This window comes from Phalacrocorax carbo, chromosome 15 (genome assembly GCF_963921805.1).
Source record: "Phalacrocorax carbo chromosome 15, bPhaCar2.1, whole genome shotgun sequence".
In the NCBI taxonomy this organism is placed as follows: domain Eukaryota; kingdom Metazoa; phylum Chordata; class Aves; order Suliformes; family Phalacrocoracidae; genus Phalacrocorax; species Phalacrocorax carbo.
Genome location: NC_087527.1, coordinates 1,175,971 through 1,195,043, shown reverse-complemented (window position 1 = coordinate 1,195,043; position 19,073 = coordinate 1,175,971). Strand labels below are relative to the sequence as shown.

Genomic DNA, 19,073 nt, shown 5'->3' with positions numbered 1-19,073 from the left:
CGGGGCGGGCGCGGGGGCGGGCGGCGCGTGGCGCGTGAGGGGCGGGCGGCGCGTGGCGCGTGAGGGGCGGGCGGCAGGAGGGCGCCCTGCCGGGGGACGGGGCGGGGGGCGCTGCCTGGGGGGACTCCGGTGTGTAGGGGCGGCCCCGCTCCTCAGGGGAGAAGCGGCACGGGGCCGTGGACGGGAGTCTGTTCCCCAAAGGGGGATGTGGTACGTGGTGAGGGCTGTTCTCGGGGGGGTGTGGTGTAGGGACGGGGCTGTCTCTGAGGGGGCATGATCATAGAATCATGGAACCGTTAAGGTTGTAAGACCTCTAGGATCATCGAGCCCAACCATCACCCCAATACCCCCAGGCCTCCCAAACCATGTCCCCAAGTGCCACGTCTATGTGATTTTTGAACCCCCCCCAGGGGTGGTGACTCCCCCACCTCTCTGGGCAGCCCGGTCCAAGCCCTGACCACTCTGGCAGTAAAGACACTGTTCCCAATATCCCACCTAAACCTCCCCTGACGCAGCTTGGGGCCGTTCCCTCTCGTCCTATCGCTTGTTCCTTGGGAGAAATGATGTGGGGACAGGGCTGTCCCTGAGGGTTTGTGGCATGGGGACAAGGCTACTCCACAAAGGGGGTATGATATCAGGACAAAGCTGTTCCCCAGCGGGAGGTGTGCTGTGAGGAGCGGACTGCTTCTTGGGGCATTGAGGACGAGGCCGTTGGGGTTCAGCTGCTTCCCAGTGTTGCTGTTGAGGGGCAAGTAAGGCCCTGACCACAGATACGGGAGCACCAGGGATGTTGGGGCAGGGATTTTGCCGTGGGGATGCGGTGCAGGACAGGCACAACGCTGTTCCTGCAAGGGAGATGTCAGGCAGGGTAGGGCAGTAACATCTGTTCCTGGTCTGGTGTTCCATGCCTGGATCCTAGCAGCACAGAGGTGATTTTATAGAGCGTTTTGGTTTCCACCCCCTTAGATGCACACCTAGATAGATACACAGGTGCTACGTTACTGGGAAGTAGCTAATTACCATTTTCTGATGGTGGTAGGGGAGTAGTTTCATAAGGTGAATCAGTCAGAAAAGAATTCCAGAGTCCTGCTGCTGTGTTTCTGCATCCTCAGTGCTTTAGGACACGGTCCTCTCAGCTGACGTGATTGCTTTACACTTGTGATTAATATTTGTTTTCCTGACTAGGCCTAAATGAAGCCTACAACATCGTCATGTCATTCTGCTTTTTTCACACCACCACAGATAGCAGCATAGTATCTCTATAAGTATCTCAGACATTTACAGGAAAGTATTTTATTTTTAAATATGTAAAATATGACCAGAGATCCAGATGCAGCCCTCATGTAATAGTGATAACATTAGCTGGCTGAGTTGTTGGGATATATGTGTATCCTGAGCTAACATAATGGTAGGATTGGCAGGAAGTAAAACCTCAAAGAAGGTGGGATTTGATCCTGTTGGGTGCTTTGCTACAAGTCTTGCAAGAGCCATTAGCTTTGATGTCTAAGTGCACCCTGCAGGTGGGCCTGACGGACAAGTTTCTCCAGAAATGATTCAAGAGTGATTCAGAGATTAAATGAAACACACTTGTTTATAGTGTGTATTAACTGACACAGACTGAACTGGTTAATGATCTGTCCTGACGTAATCTTTCTCCCTGGAATTAAAAGTAAATATGTGGACCTTTAACTATTTAAATATTACTTTTCTCATCACATGTTTTGTTCATACGTTTGGGTTTGGGTTTTTTTTAACATCTGATAATATATTGTATCAAAAGACTATATAAGCTGCACTCACTGAGGAATAAAACATGCTTCCCAAAGGGTACAGGGCTGTGCTAGGCCTGCACAGGTGAGCCCAGTCAAAGGGTGGGGTAATACCAGAGTTGTTCTCTTAGCAAATGAGAGACTGGAGATCTTGGGGCTTGAGAACATTTGTTCAGGAAGTAGCGAGAAATGTAACTCCTTCTGTGATCGGATTAGTGGGAGACATAACAACCCAGCAAATGTTGCAGACCTAGTGAGGGAACTTAGGAAACGCAGGGATATGCAATGGAATCCATGTACGTGAATGCAAAAGAAGCACATGGGGAATAAGGACTGTGAATCACTAGGGAAGAGTACATAAGGCAACAGAAGAATTCTGGGAAAAGTGTTGGCAAAAATACATGAAGCAGAGAAAGTACCAAGAAAATCCATAAGATGAAGAACGAAAACAAAACTAAGAAAAATACTTTTTTTCTCCAGGACTTTTGGAAACGTAATTTTTTTCCTGAATAGGAAAGATTAAACCATATTAGCAATATTTTCTGCATCATCAGATCAGTTCAGTATGCACACTTCTGCTTTTATGGATATATATATATTTGGTTTCTTTTTTCCCTGCTGTAGAATTAATGATGTTAATCATGGCTGCTGTAATTGAGTAATTAAGAGGTAAGAGTAATTAAGAGGTAATACTCCAGACTAAGTGTTAGAAAACAGGGAAATAAGCCAGCTTGGATGAGACTGCTGTGATAGAATGGAACGAAGAGAGTCAAGAAAGTTGACGTGTCACAGTTCTGTTCTGAATTCTTAGGGAAGCATAGGATTACTTTTTGTTTAAAATTACTCAATAGATAAACCATTATCAGGTGAAAAAAAAAAAGGTAAGAAAGACCCTTTGGTATTCTGTAAAGAGATATGTGCAGTAGTTTGGACAATTCACTTAGCTTTAGATACCCTTTCTGTAAGTCTTACCTACCTCCTGAGGGCATATTGGTGCCTTTTGAAACAGTAGAAGTATAATTTATTTCAAAAGCAGAGGCTGACTTCCTATGTCTGTTTGTAACCGAGCAGAAAATGCACAGATATTTTCCATCTGTGGGTGGGAATAGGACACTATCCCTTTCTCCTTTGCATACAAGGGCATACCATCCTCTGCTTGGGGTTTTTTTCTTAAATCTTGGTTTATCCTTGTTGATGGCTAAAAACCCTTTGTTATCTTCCAGAAGCTTTTGGTCATCACTGTGGAATTCCTGGTATGAGAAGGCAGAGCTTCAGGGTAGAGAGAGGATCCTTGCTGAACTGCTGTAATCATGAAGACAGCGATTTTAATGGTCCTAATCATCTTCAATTTGCTGTCTTCAGGTAAGGCTGATGGGCAGAGGGAAAGACGCTAATATATAACTCTAATATATGCTTTGGTTTTGCTTTCTTCTGTGCAAAGAAGTTGCGGCTAGGACTGTGCCTGTGATTTCCATTTGCCTGTACTTTTCCTGTTTGATCATTGGCAGATGGTGACCCTGTTAGTTTTGAAGCAGCTTGATACACTAGTTTCTTAGCAATTCAGTGAAGGTTTGTTTCCTTTGAATAGTTGGGATCTGCATACTCATTAATGCTGTCAAAATTAATCAGTGTATTTCAAGCCACTCCCCTCCAAAACCACAATGGGTTCTTTTTGGAATTGCACTGAACTAATGTCAAAAGAAGAGGAGGACTAATGTCTGATGCTATGCTCAAAGGAATAAAAACTTCAGTGTTTTAACTGTAAAAATTATTTATTCCAGGCAATATATTTTTTTTTTAATTTTAATAGAGAGAGCCAGATGCCTAAACATCTGGTAATGACGATGTGTGAGATGTTGTAGTGTTTTTGATGCATTCAGTCCTGGTTTTCATTACATGGAATAAGATTCTCTCAAGTTACATAACAGCATGCTATTTTTGTATATATTAATCACTTTTTTCTCCTTAATGCATAGTATCTTCCTGAAATGTATATGATGATATATTTCAGAGTAGAAGGCATTTAACAGGAGGAATACAAAATAAGTCATAGTACATCCCAGATGGAATAACTGGAGCCTAAAGCAAAAGAGGATATTCTGTTGACGTGTCTGGACTACTCAGAATGTAGCTTCAGAGTCAATTTAAACCAACGAAGCCCCCAACTTCCCCTGGAAAAGGAGGTTTCATCTTCTCCACCACTTCTAATTGCATCTTCCTTTGTTCTGCTGGCACTTTTGTTTTGACTTTTATTGGTTACTTAGTTTTCAACTGGAAAAAAGATCTGACAACAAAATAGTTCTGTTCTGCTACAAATTTATAGAGTGCTTCTGGGGAGGTTATTTAATTTCTTTGTTTGGCATCCAGAAATGAAGATCATTCTTACTAACTTTCTACTTGGAAGAGGTAGGATTGTAAGGATTTTGTTGTTAATGCTTATTCAGTACTCCCTTCAACAAATCAGGCTGGAGAGCAGCTCCACAGAGAGGGACCTGGGGGCTCTGGCTGACAGCAGGTTGAACACAAGCCACCACCGTGCCCTGGCAGGCAAGAGGGCCAATGTGCCCTGGGGGGCACCGAGCCCTGCTTCGCAGCCGGGCGAGGGAGGGGATTGTCCCGCTCTGCTCCGCGCTGGGGCGGCCTCACCTCGAGTGCTGTGGGCAGTTTTGGGTGCCACAGGACATGAAGCATCTAAAGCTACCAGAGAGTGTCCAGAGGAGGGCCAGAAAGTTGGTGAAGGGTTTAGAGGGAAACCTTATGAGGAGTGGCTAAAGTCACTTGGTTTTTTCAGCCTGGAGCAGAGGAGGCCGAGGGCAGCCCTCATCGTGGTCTGCAGCTTCTTCCTCACAAGGGGAAGAGGAGGGGCAGGCGCTGATCTCTTCTCTCTGGTGACCAACGCCAGGGCCCGAGGGGATGGCAGGGAGATGTGCCAGGGGAGGGTTAGGCTGGGTATTAGGGAAAGGTCCTTCCCCCAGAGGGTGGTGGAGCCCTGGCACAGGCTCCCCAGGGAGGCATCACGGCACCAGCCTGGCGATATTCCAGAAGCACTTGGACAAGGCCCTCAGAGACACGGTGTGAATTTGGGGTGTCCTGTGCAGGGATTTGATTTGATGGATTTGATGGATTTGATGATCCTTGTGGGTTCCTCCCAACTCAGGACATTCTATGATAGTACATGATTGTTCATTGTCAATAACCAAATTGTCCCTAGTTTCTGTCTTTCATAGTGGGTGTTGCCATGGAAGATAAACCTCTCTGTCTTGAAGGAGGTACAGCAAGTTACTTGTCATTGCTGAGAAAACGCTTAGAGAATACGTTGTTTAAAAAGAGCAGAAGGTCCAAGACATAGAACTGCCATTCTAATTTCAAACAGATCCAGATCCTCACTTCCTGGATTGAGAGATTTGGTTTACTCTACTATAAAGTATCATTTAATTGTGAACTTCTTCCAACTTAAAATTTTAATACTTCTCCTCTGATCTAAGTTTTTCCCACCCTGGACCTCTGATGTGGGTCTTATTATTTAAAATGAGGTGGTCCTTGTCTGGAAAGAAAATGGGGAGGAAATACTGTTCCAACAAAGCATGGTGCTCATTGGGAAATGCTGTTCTAACAAAGCATGTAGCTCAGTGCTGTGAGATGGCTGGGACTTGGAACAACAGTTATTGTCTGTTTGAAAAACAACAATCCCATATCTAAAGACTAAATTCAGCAAAGCTAAAGCAACTTGATCCCCTACCAACATCCTCCCTCCATACTTCTTGTTCTTTTGCAGCCTTAGTTCTGACTCTCTAGAACTTTGTACAGAAATATTAAGATTGGTATGGATAAATTATGCTTGGGAGAATGTGTGTATGAAAGCACCGGAGGGAACAGCAGAGCAAAGGTTAAAAGAATGGCCTGTATTGATAACCAAGGACACAGCTGGCAGCCCTAAAACTGATAAACCCTAGGGAATGCATTGTTTACATTGAGAGAAGGTCTGTGCTCTGATAAGGTTACATCACAGTTGGCTCACTAGAAGAAAAACCGCAGTCTGATAACAGGAGGATGGTAAGAAGGTTACCCTATGTTGTAAGTGCCATTCCTCTTCTTGCTATCCCAACAGGAAAACAAACCATAGCCATAAAGATGTCCTTGCCTTTGTTTCCTCATTTTGGGTGGCAACTTTGCTTAAGATTCATGGAGGATGAAGCAAGGAAGATTCTGAGGCAAAAGATCTTGCCATAATAATTGTTGATTCTTGAAAAATCTACCTAAAAACTGGTTTGTTGCTGCTAGTCAAGAGGAAGCAAAGAGATATACTAAAGACTAAAGGACAACCATTCGTTGTCCTCCATGTTGGGCAAAGTGGCTTGGTCAAACTGCTTGGGCACATCTCTTGGGTGCCTGTAAGTAAGTGGATATGTGAGTGTGAGTGAACAGAATCAACTTACATGTGAAGTTAAATAAAATAAAGTAGCCTTCCTCTTCCATTAGGAGTTAAACTGAGGTGTTTGGTGTTTTTTTCACTAAATCCTACAAATCTTGACTTCTTTTTTGATCCCACAGGGAAGAAATTCCGATGGTGCACCCTTTCTGATCTGGAACAGAGAAAGTGTGCTGAACTGTCCAAAGCACTTACGGCTGTGCTGCCCCTTGCTACTCTCGATTCATTTGCTCGGATTTCTTGCATCAGAGCCCACAATACATATGACTGTATTGATAAAATCAGGGTGAGTTCACAGAGATTTTTAAAACTGATATTGAGTCCAAATCCTCTTTTGAAAAGTTACTGGTAGACAGAATCCATGGGAGAATAAAATGATACTGAAAGATAGTATTGCATATATGACAAAGTACACAGAACATTGAGAGTCAAGAATTAAAACCCATGAGCTAGAGGTAACTAGAGGTAATATTTTCCCATAGCTAATGTCCTGGCAATCTCCAGGAAATAAGTAAAAAGTTGCTTGGAAGCAAATGGACAAAATCAAACTACTAAATTAAAACCTCCTCAGAGCATTCTTCTTGCTTGTGCGCTTTGGTCCTACTCAGACTATAATGAATATTTTCTCTTCTCTTTCTTCCCTGCTACTTTTAGCCCCTAGTCAGTCTTTTCTGAAGTAAAGAGCAAAGGCTTTTTTTTCATATGAAAATCTTTAATTTGAATAAAATTAGACATCAGACCTTTTGTAAGTGTAAGCTCTTGTAATTGACCAGTTCTAGAATGAAATTTTCATAATGCTATATGCTTTGAAAAAAAACTACTAATGAAAAAGGAAGATAAGCATTTGCTGTAGAACAATTTCATTAACATACCTAAACCTTGACTGGGATAGAGAATTTCAGTTTCCATTTTCATTCAGTCCCAGTTTCCTTCAGGGAAGTCCAAATCTGACCTGGAAAACAAAACTAAGAAAAACCAACAGGAAAGGTTAGGGAATAATTTGGTTTGTGTTTTCATTCAGTCCTGCAACCCTTGTTAATAGGCTGCGGTTCCACTTTCTGGGTTATGGAAAGATTATAGCCAGGGGAACTCTAAGAAGGATTTGGGGTCTTGGGGGAGCACTAGGAAAAAACAGGGGTTGCTTTTTTCTTGAGTTGGCATCAGAATTGTGCTTTTGGAATGGAAGGCCCAAAGAGAGGTGAGAAGGGATGTTACTGCAAAACAACTTAGCCTTCATTGCTATCATTTCACCATGCTTAGTAGCAGGGATTCAATTAAAAATAAGGCAAATGCTTGTAAAAGCCACTGGTTACTACTTCTCAGGCAGAAACCCTGCTCTTGAAGCTGCTTTGTTTGTTTCTCCATAAACACACTTGTTTTGAAGGTTTCACTGTTGTTTTTAAGGTGAACAAAGCAGATGCTGCCTCCTTGGATGCTGGAGATGTTTACTCTGCTGTAAAGCTATATGGTTTGGCAGTGGTGGCAAAGGAGATCTATGATCAAGGTAGGTTAATAAAGCAAAAGAATAAGTTGTATTTTTGAATTTGCTAAAAAATTGCTGTGCAGTGAAAGGCAAAGCTCAAGAATTCTTGAAAAAAAGTGTATACATTTTCATTAACTTTATAGGAGTATGGAGGTGGCTAACAACTGTTTCTAAAATACTTAGTGATGATGAATAAAATACCAGTGGTGCTTTGTATCTAGTAGCTTTCTGCCTGTGGTACTGTCACTATGACAAATTGTCGATATCTACCCCTACCCACAATGCTAGTGTACTGGCAAGTACATCTTGTAGGGAATAAGAATGGTTTTATTCTGCCTGTGTCAATTCTTATACCATGCTCTTTACTCTTGTAACTGAACATTTACTAGTGGTTCCTTAAGAGGTTAGCTTCTCTCATGAATTAGTTCTTTCCTTCTTGCCCTAAAGAGACAAGAATATAAGGTGGATAATCTTATTATGGTAAGATTCCTCTTCATTCCTGGCAGACCTGAGCAGTTTGTGCAATGAATGGTTTATAAGGCAAGAATAAATAAGTTTGAGCCAAAATCAAGTACACAGTGGAAAATACTCGTGGGACATGAATCTGAGAAGGAAGCCAAATTAGCAGATGGATGTAGGAAGACACTAATAAGGGGATGCTATGAGAACAGAAGTGAATTTTGGTTTGGCTGAAGAACCATGAAATCATAGCGGAATTGATATGTTTCAGGTGGTAAGTATGTTCTGAGGATAAGGTGTAGGAGTCCTTTCCATTACAATACCTAAACAGTGTGATACAAACGTTCAAAATTCTTGAGAAGCGATTGCATTGAATGATGGAGCTGGATGATCCTGTAAGCCTTTCCCACCAGATTTTTACATTCTTGCTTTGCCCATCACTTGCATCGCTCAGTTTGACAAGGTGCCATGTAGCCAGAATATGGTAGAAGGTCCTGGCTTGAGTACCTACGTTTCATATGCCTAAGATTTCTTTTCTGCAGCCGTGTTTGCAGAAGTAGTTGAACTCCTGTACACAGATGGAAGTTATGGAATTGGGATTGAGTTATTTCTGTTAAATATTTTGTCCTATCGCAGGAAATTGTGTGTTTGCTGTGGCCATTGCCAGACGAGGAACTCTGGATATCCAGAGGCTGCGAGGTGTGCGCAGCTGCCACAATGGAGCCAGGTGGACATCAGGCTGGAATATTCCACTTGGCTTTCTCCTTGCAAGAAATGATCTTTCCTGGGATGAGGCACAACCTTTGAGCCAAGGTGGGTGATAAGAGCCATAGGATTATATGTCTGCCCTCAGCAAAAGTGAGTGAAATGCAAGCAGATGTAGAAGGTACCAAGCTATGTGAAAATTGAAGGGCTTTGTGGACAAGATACCCTCTTGGAGTGTTTTTGATCCTGGCTCTTAGCTCTCTTCAGAACTTTTCTAGTGATCTCAAAGCAGCAGAATCGTTACCAAAACAAAAACCTTTGTGTTCTGTATGCAACAGGGAAGAAGTCTTTGTAATATCTAGCCAGCACAAGGATGGTTTCAACCAAACAAAATTTGATCTCTTTGTTTCCAGCAAATGTTTCAAATTTTAAGTTTAGACAATGAAGCTGCATTTGCTGATTTATTTATTTTTTTTAAAGCACCATAGTCCTAGTTACGCTCATGATATGTTTGGCCTCTTTTCTTTCTTCCATTTTTTTCCCATTTGAATTTTTTCCTTTCTTTTTGTTTGTTTGTTTTCTCCTCTGCAGTAATCAGTGAGTATTTCAATGCAAGTTGCATCCCTGGGGTTGGAGTTGCTGCTCCTCAGCTGTGTGCTCTCTGCCAAGGACAAAAATCATATGTTAGAGACAAGAACCACTTCTGTGAGACAAGCAGTAATGAGCCCTTCTATGACTCCGAAGGAGCCTTCAGGTGAGCTCTGACTCCTGTACTGAATTTACCTTCAGGGAAAAACAACTTGTAAGGGATGAGAAACCAGGTGACATGTTAATAGGATAACATTCTCTTCCTGCAGGTGCCTGAAGAATGGAGTGGCAGATGTTGCCTTTTTAGATCATCTAACAATTATGAGTGTCACAGGTAACCCTAAAAACTCAGATTCATTTTAACCTCTGGCTGTGCTCTTTCCTGCATGGGAGTTTGGGGGATATGCCTATATTTTTGTTGTTTCTAGGGAAATTTCAGTTCCTGCAAGCAGTTCAGTGGTATTTCTTGGCTTTCCCCACAAGTCAGAAGGAAACAGAAAAGGAAAGTGTAAGTGAGGAAAAATTCCTCACAGGAGATTCTTAGAATGGGAGCAGACAGATGTTTTTATACAGGTGATTTCTTTAGCCTAGTCTGTGATGCAGCTGTCAGTATTTGCATTGCTGGAGTTATAAGATTCCTTTTAAAATTCAGTGTATCAAGCTGCTAAAATGCATGGTTGCCCTATACCGGTTTTGTATTTTTAAACTCAGTCGAGCTCTGTATCGATGCTTTTGAAGGTGGTTAGCAACAGTATTTGCAGGTAAGAATTTTTAAACAAACATACTTACAGGAGTACAGTTTAAAGAGTATTTTGGAGTACCTCTGGCTGAGGTCCTTCTCTTTGTTGAGAGAAAAGCCTATCAAAGACAACTTTCCCAAGTGTGGTTGGTACACTGTGCCGCTTGCATAATCTTTGAGCAACCGCCTCTGAAAAATGTTTTACCTTCCATGTCTGTGCCTTCTGCCAAGTCATGTCTTCATAGATTCATGAGTGTCCTGTTGTTTCAGAGTCAGAACAACAGGAATATGAACTCTTATGTCCTGATGGGACTACAGCTGAGCTGACTGAATACAGCACCTGTAACTTGGGCCAGGGGCCCGGCCGTGGCATCATCACCCGCCACAACTTCCAGAAGATCACCAACAAATTTCTTTCCATGATCCAGGTGAGTGGATATTATAAGCTGTATATCTCCAGACACAGGCTTTTCTTCCATCTTTGTATGGAGATTACCACACAGTTTGCCATCCTTGAGAAATTTATAGTTAGTGTGAAAAAGGACTAAAAATCAGTTGTTCTGGGGAAGGATCCTACACTGGCTTCTGGAAGAAGGTTTTACTTCTCTCTAAAGTGTTCTTCTGTAGAAGGGTGTGAATAAATAAGTAAAGAAGGGGAAGATGCCATAACACCCAAACTGGAAAATGTCTAATGGTGTTCATCCTGCCCTGGAACTTATATTATGTAGCTGAGGGAGGTGCATAGGTTCAGGCAGGGTTCACCTTTGTTCCTGTCTTTTTCTCATCTTACACATAGTATCTGTTACCTTGACATCCAGGAATCTGTCTGAAACTGAACCTGAAGTGCATATTTAAATGCAAATTTGAAAAATTTGTGAAGCTGTCCGGGCCTTAAAATAGACCAGCAGACACAGAATAATTCAATCCACTGGCTGGGCTGTACTGTCACGCAGACTCTGGTAGATAGACTGTGGTACAAAACCTCTTCTTTATTGACAGATCTTAATATGTCTTTTTCAGTGCACTGCTTAACACGTAGCTTAGCTGTGTTCCCCCCCCCCCCAGCAATGGCTGTGCAGCAGTGTTCCTAGTACACTTCTCAGTGATTTCTTTTCTTCCAGTACCATTGTTAGCCTGAAAAGCAGGTTCATTCACCCAGGGTGCAAAACAGAGAGTGAAAATATTTCATTTAATTCATTTTTGAGCAAAGGTTGGTGCTGGGTAGGTAACCCACAAAGCTAGCACCCCACACCAAGAAACTATGAGGCATTTATACTTTTAAATATGTCAGTCACAGCTAATATTAACACGCCTCAGCTAATAATTGGTTAATTGCTTTCTCGCTTCAACTTAAAGGTACAGGACTCTTAATTGACCATGCATGCTCAGAGAGTAAGGGGCTTGTTTAAGGGGGTGGGGGTGTCTCTGTGTGTGTTGTGTGTGTTGTGTTGTGTGTTTTCCCGGCCTATGGGTGCGATTTTTAGTATTATAATGAGGATAGTTCACCTAAAGGGCACTTTGTTTTCGTTCTTATCAACATCCCAATTAGCTCTTCTCCTTGACTATACACTTTATCACCCAGTTCTCAGCTCTTCTGAGGTGGGATGTTTCCTTTGATCAGTCTCTCAGCTCTCCCCAAGGATAAACTCATAAAACAAGTGCTTCCCTATCTCTCAGTTCCTTTCCATGGCCGTCAAACTCTGTTTTGCCAAGCTCACATGGCTCATTATTGTGGCTTAGCAGAAAATTAAAAAAAAATCTACTTCCTTCAGGATATCACCATCAGGCTGAACAGAGCTACTTTGTACATGGTACTTCCCCATCATAAAGCAGAAGGTATCCTGTGCCCCTTTATTGCACTGATCTTTATCACAAATATTTCTCACTCAGCTATACTCCCTCAGTTGCCTTTCCAGGGTAGAAGACATTGAGCACAGCCCAATAAACTGGAATAACTAAGACAGGAGAAAATTCTTCAAAAAAGTGAATCATATAATGCTTTTAGGACTGGAACCACCCACTTACTGCAGTACCTGTGGGCTTTTGTCCCAGTGTGATGGAACCTCTAGTGCTATGTTACAAACTATTGACATGAAGGGAGGGGAGGATGAGGCTGCCTGTTACTGCAAGGATGAGCAGATTTGTTGCAATTAAAAGTGTTGTTCTTGTCCTAGCGCCTCTTTGGGCGAAAAGGAAAGGAAAGAGCCAGGTTTGAACTCTTCACTTCAGCACCCTTTGGGGGAAAGAACCTGCTGTTCCGAGATGCCACTCAGCACCTGCAGCTTCTTGAGGAGCAGCTAGAGATTGCCTATGTCCTTGGTCTGGATTATGTAGCTCTCCTTAAGGGACTTGGCCATGAAGGTGAGAAGCCTTCTAGATAACTGTAGCTAAGGAAAGGGAAGAAAAAGTTCTCTTTCTGTGCTATTCCTCCCTGCCAGGCACAAGTGCATAGACCTAAACATCCCCCTAGCAAAGAACAGAATGGCGCGTAGGTGACATGATCTCACTGTGCTCCTTCCTTCCGATGCAGGGAGCTCTTTGGACAACAGTGTTGTGCGGTGGTGCTGCATCAGTGATGCTGAGCTTCGCAAGTGTGAGGAGTGGGCACTGAGTGTCAAATCCTACCCATTGGTCTGTGTCCAAGCAACTTCCATGACCAAATGCATTGAAATGATCAAGGTAGGAGACTCCCTCTAGTCAGAGTATATAAGACCACACAAGGTAGGTATGTTCTTGTGAACAAGAGGAAAAACAATTTGTACACTAGAGGAACCAGTGGGAATGAGAAGGAATTTAGGCAGGGGAATTTCCAACCAGTGGGGAAGTACAGCTGCTTGGTTACACAATTCATGCAAATCCTCTTTTTGTTATTTTCTATAATGCTGTTGGCAGAGTAGTGAGGCTGATGCAGTCACCCTGGACGCAACGCATGTCTACATTGCAGGGAGGTGTGGATTGGTTCCTGTAGCTGCAGAATGTTATGGTGAGTCCTCAGGTGACCTTAGCAAAAAAGTACCATCAAAAATATAGTTAAATTTCCACAGTTTCTGATGTTTTGTAATGGAAGTAGAAATCAATACATATATCCAAATATTCTTCCCAGCTCTTCCACTAACCGGCTCTAGCATTTGATCTGGCTGTTTATTATATCTTTTGTGAAAGGGACAGAGATGCTGACATGGCTCAAGAGGATTGCAAGGTTTTTTATGGGGTGCTGCCACCTAACAGGAACATCAGCAGTTACAAGGTCCTTAATGGTTGTTTCTCCTCTCCAGGGGGAGATTGTGCCCCAGCTGCTAACAGCATGGAGGAAACAGGGAAATTAATTCACCTTAAGCACAAAGGTAACAGGACAACTTTGAGAAGGCAAAATGTTTAGGTTTTCCTGAGGCTGCCCCTAGGATTTATGGAGGAATATATTTGCATGTTGGTTTGGGGAAGAACTTGCTGTGCATGTTCAGCAGGAGCTTTACACATAATGCCGGGCAGCTAGGACAAGAGCTTTGTGGCTAAGCAAAGAATGCAGATCCTCTACTGTAACTGAAGATATCATGACAGGCTGAGGGAGGGAAGAGAGGGGCTGTACCTGTCTGGAATACTTCATTGTCTTGGTATAACCGGCTGTTGTCATTGTTTTACAGCACTGCCACCAATTTATGCTGTTGCTCTAGCTAAGAAAAATGCCAAACAGATTAACATCCGTAACCTTAGGGGAAGGCGATCCTGCCACAGTCACCTGTATAGTCCTGGAGGATGGTTACTGTTTTCCAAATACACAAATCTGGAGAATGATACTGCAAACTGTGACATTGGCTCTGGTAAGGGCTGCTCTGGGTTGTCTGTTGACTAGACTGTGGAAATCTGAAGCCCCAAATTTGGGAGTAAAATGGAGATGGGGCCATGAGGATTTGACCAGCAAGTGGCGATTGCAGTCTCGGAGTGTGTTGAAGCAGCTCTTCCTCCTGTCTGACTATCTGTGATTCTTCATGCTGTTTAGTCCTTGCTAGCTGTTAGGATGGAATTCCATTCCTGTCTTTGCCCATGCGTGAAGAGGCTTTGGAATACCTTGCCCTAATCTCACCTCAGTTTTCTCTACTCAGTTTATCAGAACTACTTCTGGAAGGGCTGCATGCCAGGAGCAGATGGAAACCTGTGCAAGGTGTGCATTGGAGAGAGTGAGGTGGAAGGGGCTCGAGTATCTAGCAGATGTGCTGCAAGTCACAATGAACGTTACTATGGCAATATGGGAGCACTCAGGTAAGCCTTTTGTCAGACTCAAAAATGCAGAGCAATAGCCAGAATTGGCTTATTATTTTGCTGATGATTTTCTCTGGAGGTTGGGTGTTGTTTGTTTGTGTGTTTTGTTTTTTCTTTTTGTTTTTTGCTAAGCAACTGGCTGTATGCATGCGTGTATTTCGTTTTGGTTGCAGTTGCTGTTGGATGTTCAGCTGATTGGTGATTTAAAACAGTCATGAAACCATTTCCAGAGCAAGACAATGCTTCCAAACATATAAGGCCTAGAGCATTGCTACTGATTGTTTAAAGAGAAGGGATGAAACATAGTTAGGAGGTCAGAGAGCAGAGTTGATGGGGTAAGAAAGAGTGTGGTGTACAGGAGGTAATTAAATAGACTGGAGATATCAAAAAACCCATAGTTGAAGCAGAGGCAGAGAAGAGTATTAAAGGTGAAAGCACAGACTATATACAGTGCATCTAGTTGAATTACATTCTCTTTCCTGGCTAGGCACAGGTGATGCTGCATGGACATTGTGCCACAACTTTGACTTGGGAGCTGCTCTAAGGGTTGAAAGGGATTGTCTTATCAAATATGTGAACATTCTCCATTAAGATACCGACATCACTAACTTCTTCCATATAACCACCAAGTAGTTACAGATGAGGGGGATACTTCCAGCTACTCCTGTGTTAGCTTCAGAAGACTGTCCAAACATCAGTCATCGTGTAGTGGCTGTCTCTGATAACTTTTGTTTTTTTCCTGCACTAGGTGTCTAGTTGGCAATCCCAGTGGAAGAAGCTTTGGAGATGTAGCTTTCCTGGAACACTCTAACCTACTCCAGAACATAGAGTGTGAGATGCAGATATTCTCTTTTCCTTTGAGAATGTTCATTAGTGTCAGTGACTTCCCACACAGTGATTGGCACTCGTGAGGATCAGCTTTTACAGGTTTAATCTAGGTCCTTGAAGTTGTGTTTGTGACTGGAAAATTGCAAGAACCTTCCTGCATGTAGGTGTTCCAGTAAAGCTCGAAATTCAGATACTGTTCAGTTTTCGAGAGGCAAGAGGAAGAATCACTGATTCGATCACGGTGTGTGTTGGGGGGGTAATCACCCTTGGAGGCTACACTCATTTTTGGAAAGCTCAAAGCTTTAAAAAGCAAGTGACTCTTCCCACCGGGCTTTCTCCCATAGGGAGCCATAGCGCACATATTCATTGTTTTTAATCAGTTTCAAGAATGAAGATGGCAGATAAGGGCAATGCTGTTGGCTGGGAGATGTTCTATGGCTTTGTCCTGACATGGCAGCTTTCTCATGTTGTTTCACAGGCAGTTATGGAATAAGCAGTCCAAATAGCTTAATAGGTAAAAATATCACAAGTTAGTTTGCCTTTCACAGTTTCTAAAAAAACATTGTTACTACACTGTGAAATGTTTAGATTCCTCTGGGAAATACTGATCTTCGCAACAGTCTAGCGGTTGGGTTTTGTTGATGAAAATGGTGCGGTTACAGTAGCTCAAATCCCCTCAATTTCTTACATTATGCCTACTGCTCTAACAGCCAAAATACGCTGCCTTTTCACAGAGGTGAAGAGAAAGGGAACCCCCATTTTGTTCAGTGTGATAAAGCACACTGAAATTCTAATTTAGGCAATTTCACTAACAGAAGAGACTTTTCTAAGAGAAGAATCTCTAAAATAAAGTGGAGGTATAGGGGCCTAGAAACCTGCAGGAATTCAAGCTGCAAGAGCAGTTTATTTGGGGCAGCAGGACATGCAGGCTGAATTGCTGTTTTCAGGAAGTGATCTGATTACAGATGAAGATGAGGCACGATAAGCTGTTCGTATACCTTGATGTTACTCTTGTTTTTAGTTGATAGCTGCAGCTTACGTTCACTGACCTCTTTGCTCTGTGAAAACACTACCCTGTTCCTAATAAACAACCATGTAGCATAGAATCATAGAACCATTAAAGTTGGACAAGACCTCTAGGATCACCAAGTCCAACCGTCAGCCCAACACTACTAGGTTTTGAACATATTGACTAAACTTATTCCTTTTAATTTTTATCATTTTGCATGAGATTCACCCTGCCTTCTGTTTTCATTTTTTAAAAGGATTGGCTTTCACTTCATCTTCTTTTCAGATCTGGACAGCTCTGGTTGGGCAAAAGGTTATACCCCTATTGACTTTGACCTCTTGTGTCCGGATGGAACGCGTGCTGCAGTCACAGAATGGCCAGGCTGTAACCTTGGTGCCATTCCCCCCAGTGCAGTCATGACTCGACCAGTCACTGTCACGAAAATCTATGACTTTCTAATGAAATCCCAGGTAAGGGAGATAACAGGGAAGAAGTTAGTGTGTTATCATCACTTGTTATGTGTGACTGCTGAAAGCCCTTTCAAGACCAAAAGCTTTATATACTAAATACATGAAGTGCCTTCGGGTCCAGTATGAAAGAATTAAGAATGTGCATAGGAGATTGAGAAAATAATTATTTGGATTCTCTAAAGGGTCATTTTGGCACCAGTTGCTGTTCTGCAGTGGTCATACTTTTGCTGAGAAGTAAGCCACTGCAAAACCGCACCTTTTTGTATGAATGCGGAAAGTGCTAGGTTGAAGTGGAACCTTTTCTTCTGCTAGGTGTTGCTATAGAACTGAGGGTGCCAGCTTAACCTGGCTATTTATGATCCAAGCTGTGGAACTTGTTTCTCTTCTGTTTAGGAATCTCTGGGAAGCAAACCGGATTCTCAGTTCCATCTCTTTCAGTCATTGAAGTATGGTGAAAGTGATCTGCTTTTCAAAGATGCTACTCAGTACCTTGTTCATGCAAGTCACATGAGCTATGAAGAAATTCTCGGAGTGTCTTTCTTTCAGCTGGCAGAATCAGTGTTTAATTGTACACCTGCAGGTAAAGTCAAGTTCTGAATTCGGAGTTAGAGAAAAATGCAAAGCAGGAAGCCTTCTGTGCATAGCTACTGCCCTTTTGTTTAGACTGAACGGAGAAGCATGTTCTACATATCCTGTTAGTAACAATTTTCCAAGGAGTTCTGTGTTTGGAGCTCCTTTAGAGCCTCTTACAACTCCTATTCAAAAGCGCAGGAACAGAATAACCAACACATTTTAGAACAAATATGAGGTTATTGAAATAGGACTGGTTTACTCCCACTCTGAAATTTTTCTCCCCAATTCCAAAGATCAGTTCTGAGAAAAGAATATATAATGTTCATTTGGATATGCCAAACTTGAGAAAAAGATAACAAATTTTCTATTTAATTCTTGAATTAACCTTAAATTAAGTTAAATAATTTCCTTTTTGAAAAGTGTAGTGGAGAACTCAACATCAAAACCTTTATAAACGTAAAGGTTGGCTTTTCCATTATTATCCACTGAAAGCTGGATGAGGTATGTGTGTAGCTATCATAAAAACTGAAACTGTCTGAGCCAGAGTCAAGCTATTTTGGGATCTGAAAATCTGTATTGAAGTAAATGAAGATACACAGTAAGTTAGATTCCTGTAAGGCTAAGTTTTTAAGAAACTATTCTGCTGTTTTGGTGAATAGTACCTGAAGAATTTGATATTTTTAAAGCTGATAGCATCTTTAAGTGTATACTTTCTTGCTGGTTTGTAGGCATCTTAGACTTCTGCAAACAGGATATCTGTGCATCCTCATCGAACTGACAGCTAATAGAGAGGCTTTGCAAGGCACGTATACCACCATCAATGTCGAAAACATGGAAATGTGCACGTCCAGCCTATCCAAAGCAACCAACAAGGAAACAGTAATCTCTAGAAATGTATGCTGAATACCCTCATCTTTTTTTTTTTTTTAAAGCAGATTTTACGTTTATAATAATGTAATACTACTCCTGTCACCCCTTTCTTGTTTGGAGCATGGCATCATGTGGAACAGCACAGGCCAGTCTGAATAACCTACAGCACAGAGCTAGGATCAGCAATTCTGTACTACTATGGAGAAATCAGCATTTTTGTGGAAAGAGCCAGGTACAATACCATGGACTAAAATACAGACTGTCAGGAGTGGCACAGGTTAGTCGGTAGCAGTTTGCCTTGCTTGTCTTATAAACTGTTTCCATTTAAAAAAAAATAAATAAATCAACTGACATTTTGGTAGTTGCAGCATTGTCCTTCTATATCCATGATTTTGGTCACAGCTAGACAGTCCTTGCTGAATCCACAGATATGCTATAGGTTGTATATGCAATTGCTATTGGAAGACTGAAGAATGTATTTGCTCTTTTAACCAAGGATTTATACTAGTAAATCAAAACACTTTTCTCACAAATTAATGTATTAAGGCATCTAATAGCCATCAGAACTTGATGCTTGCAGCTTGCAGGTGAAGGAAAGCAATGGATATTCATCCTTGTCAAAAACTCCATTACTTTGTTAGTAGTTTAAATAATATTTTGATACTTTATAGAGTCATAGATTCAAAATGTCAATCAATTAAACAGCATTGGTTTTACAAGCAGAAACTGCCTGAACATGATATGAAGTCTGCTGAACAGAACGTATCATGTGTTTGTTTTGCCTGTTAGTGGATAAGGATTTAGAGTGTATGGCTCTTCATGGGCAGGGCTCATTTCAGCTTGCAAGAGTGTTATCACCTTCTGCTCCCATACACTGTGAACCAGGCTAGGTTA

The 19,073-nt window shown here is 42.1% G+C and overlaps 1 protein-coding gene across 3 annotated transcripts; it reads left to right on the top strand.

Moving 5' to 3' along the window:
• The first annotated feature begins 120 nt into the window (after positions 1-120).
• Positions 121-18,270, top strand: LOC104048884 (melanotransferrin). 3 transcript variants are annotated; one of them, XM_064466365.1, is made up of 18 exons: positions 121-210; positions 2,996-3,131; positions 6,321-6,484; positions 7,603-7,702; positions 8,777-8,953; positions 9,437-9,599; positions 9,703-9,767; positions 10,443-10,600; positions 12,347-12,533; positions 12,703-12,851; positions 13,065-13,155; positions 13,448-13,516; positions 13,814-13,990; positions 14,273-14,429; positions 15,178-15,260; positions 16,552-16,736; positions 17,130-17,316; positions 18,038-18,270. In XM_064466365.1, exons 2-18 carry the CDS (start codon positions 3,080-3,082, stop codon positions 18,085-18,087), a joined length of 2,214 nt encoding a protein of 737 aa, XP_064322435.1. In that variant the 5' UTR covers positions 121-210; positions 2,996-3,079; the 3' UTR covers positions 18,088-18,270. The 3 variants fall into 3 exon arrangements, with proteins under 3 accessions (XP_064322435.1, XP_064322434.1, XP_064322436.1); XM_064466364.1 differs by having other exon boundaries at positions 2,993-3,131; XM_064466366.1 differs by lacking the exon at positions 13,448-13,516 and having other exon boundaries at positions 2,993-3,131.
• Positions 18,271-19,073: the final 803 nt, after the last annotated feature.

Coding starts and splice junctions, on each gene's coding strand:
- LOC104048884 (XM_064466365.1), top strand. CDS start 3,080: ATGAAGACAGCGATTTTAATGGTCCTAATCATCTTCAATTTGCTGTCT. Junction 3,132..6,320: donor CTTCAATTTGCTGTCTTCAG/GTAAGGCTGATG, acceptor TTGATCCCACAG/GGAAGAAATTCCGATGGTGC. Junction 6,485..7,602: donor ACTGTATTGATAAAATCAGG/GTGAGTTCACAG, acceptor GTTGTTTTTAAG/GTGAACAAAGCAGATGCTGC.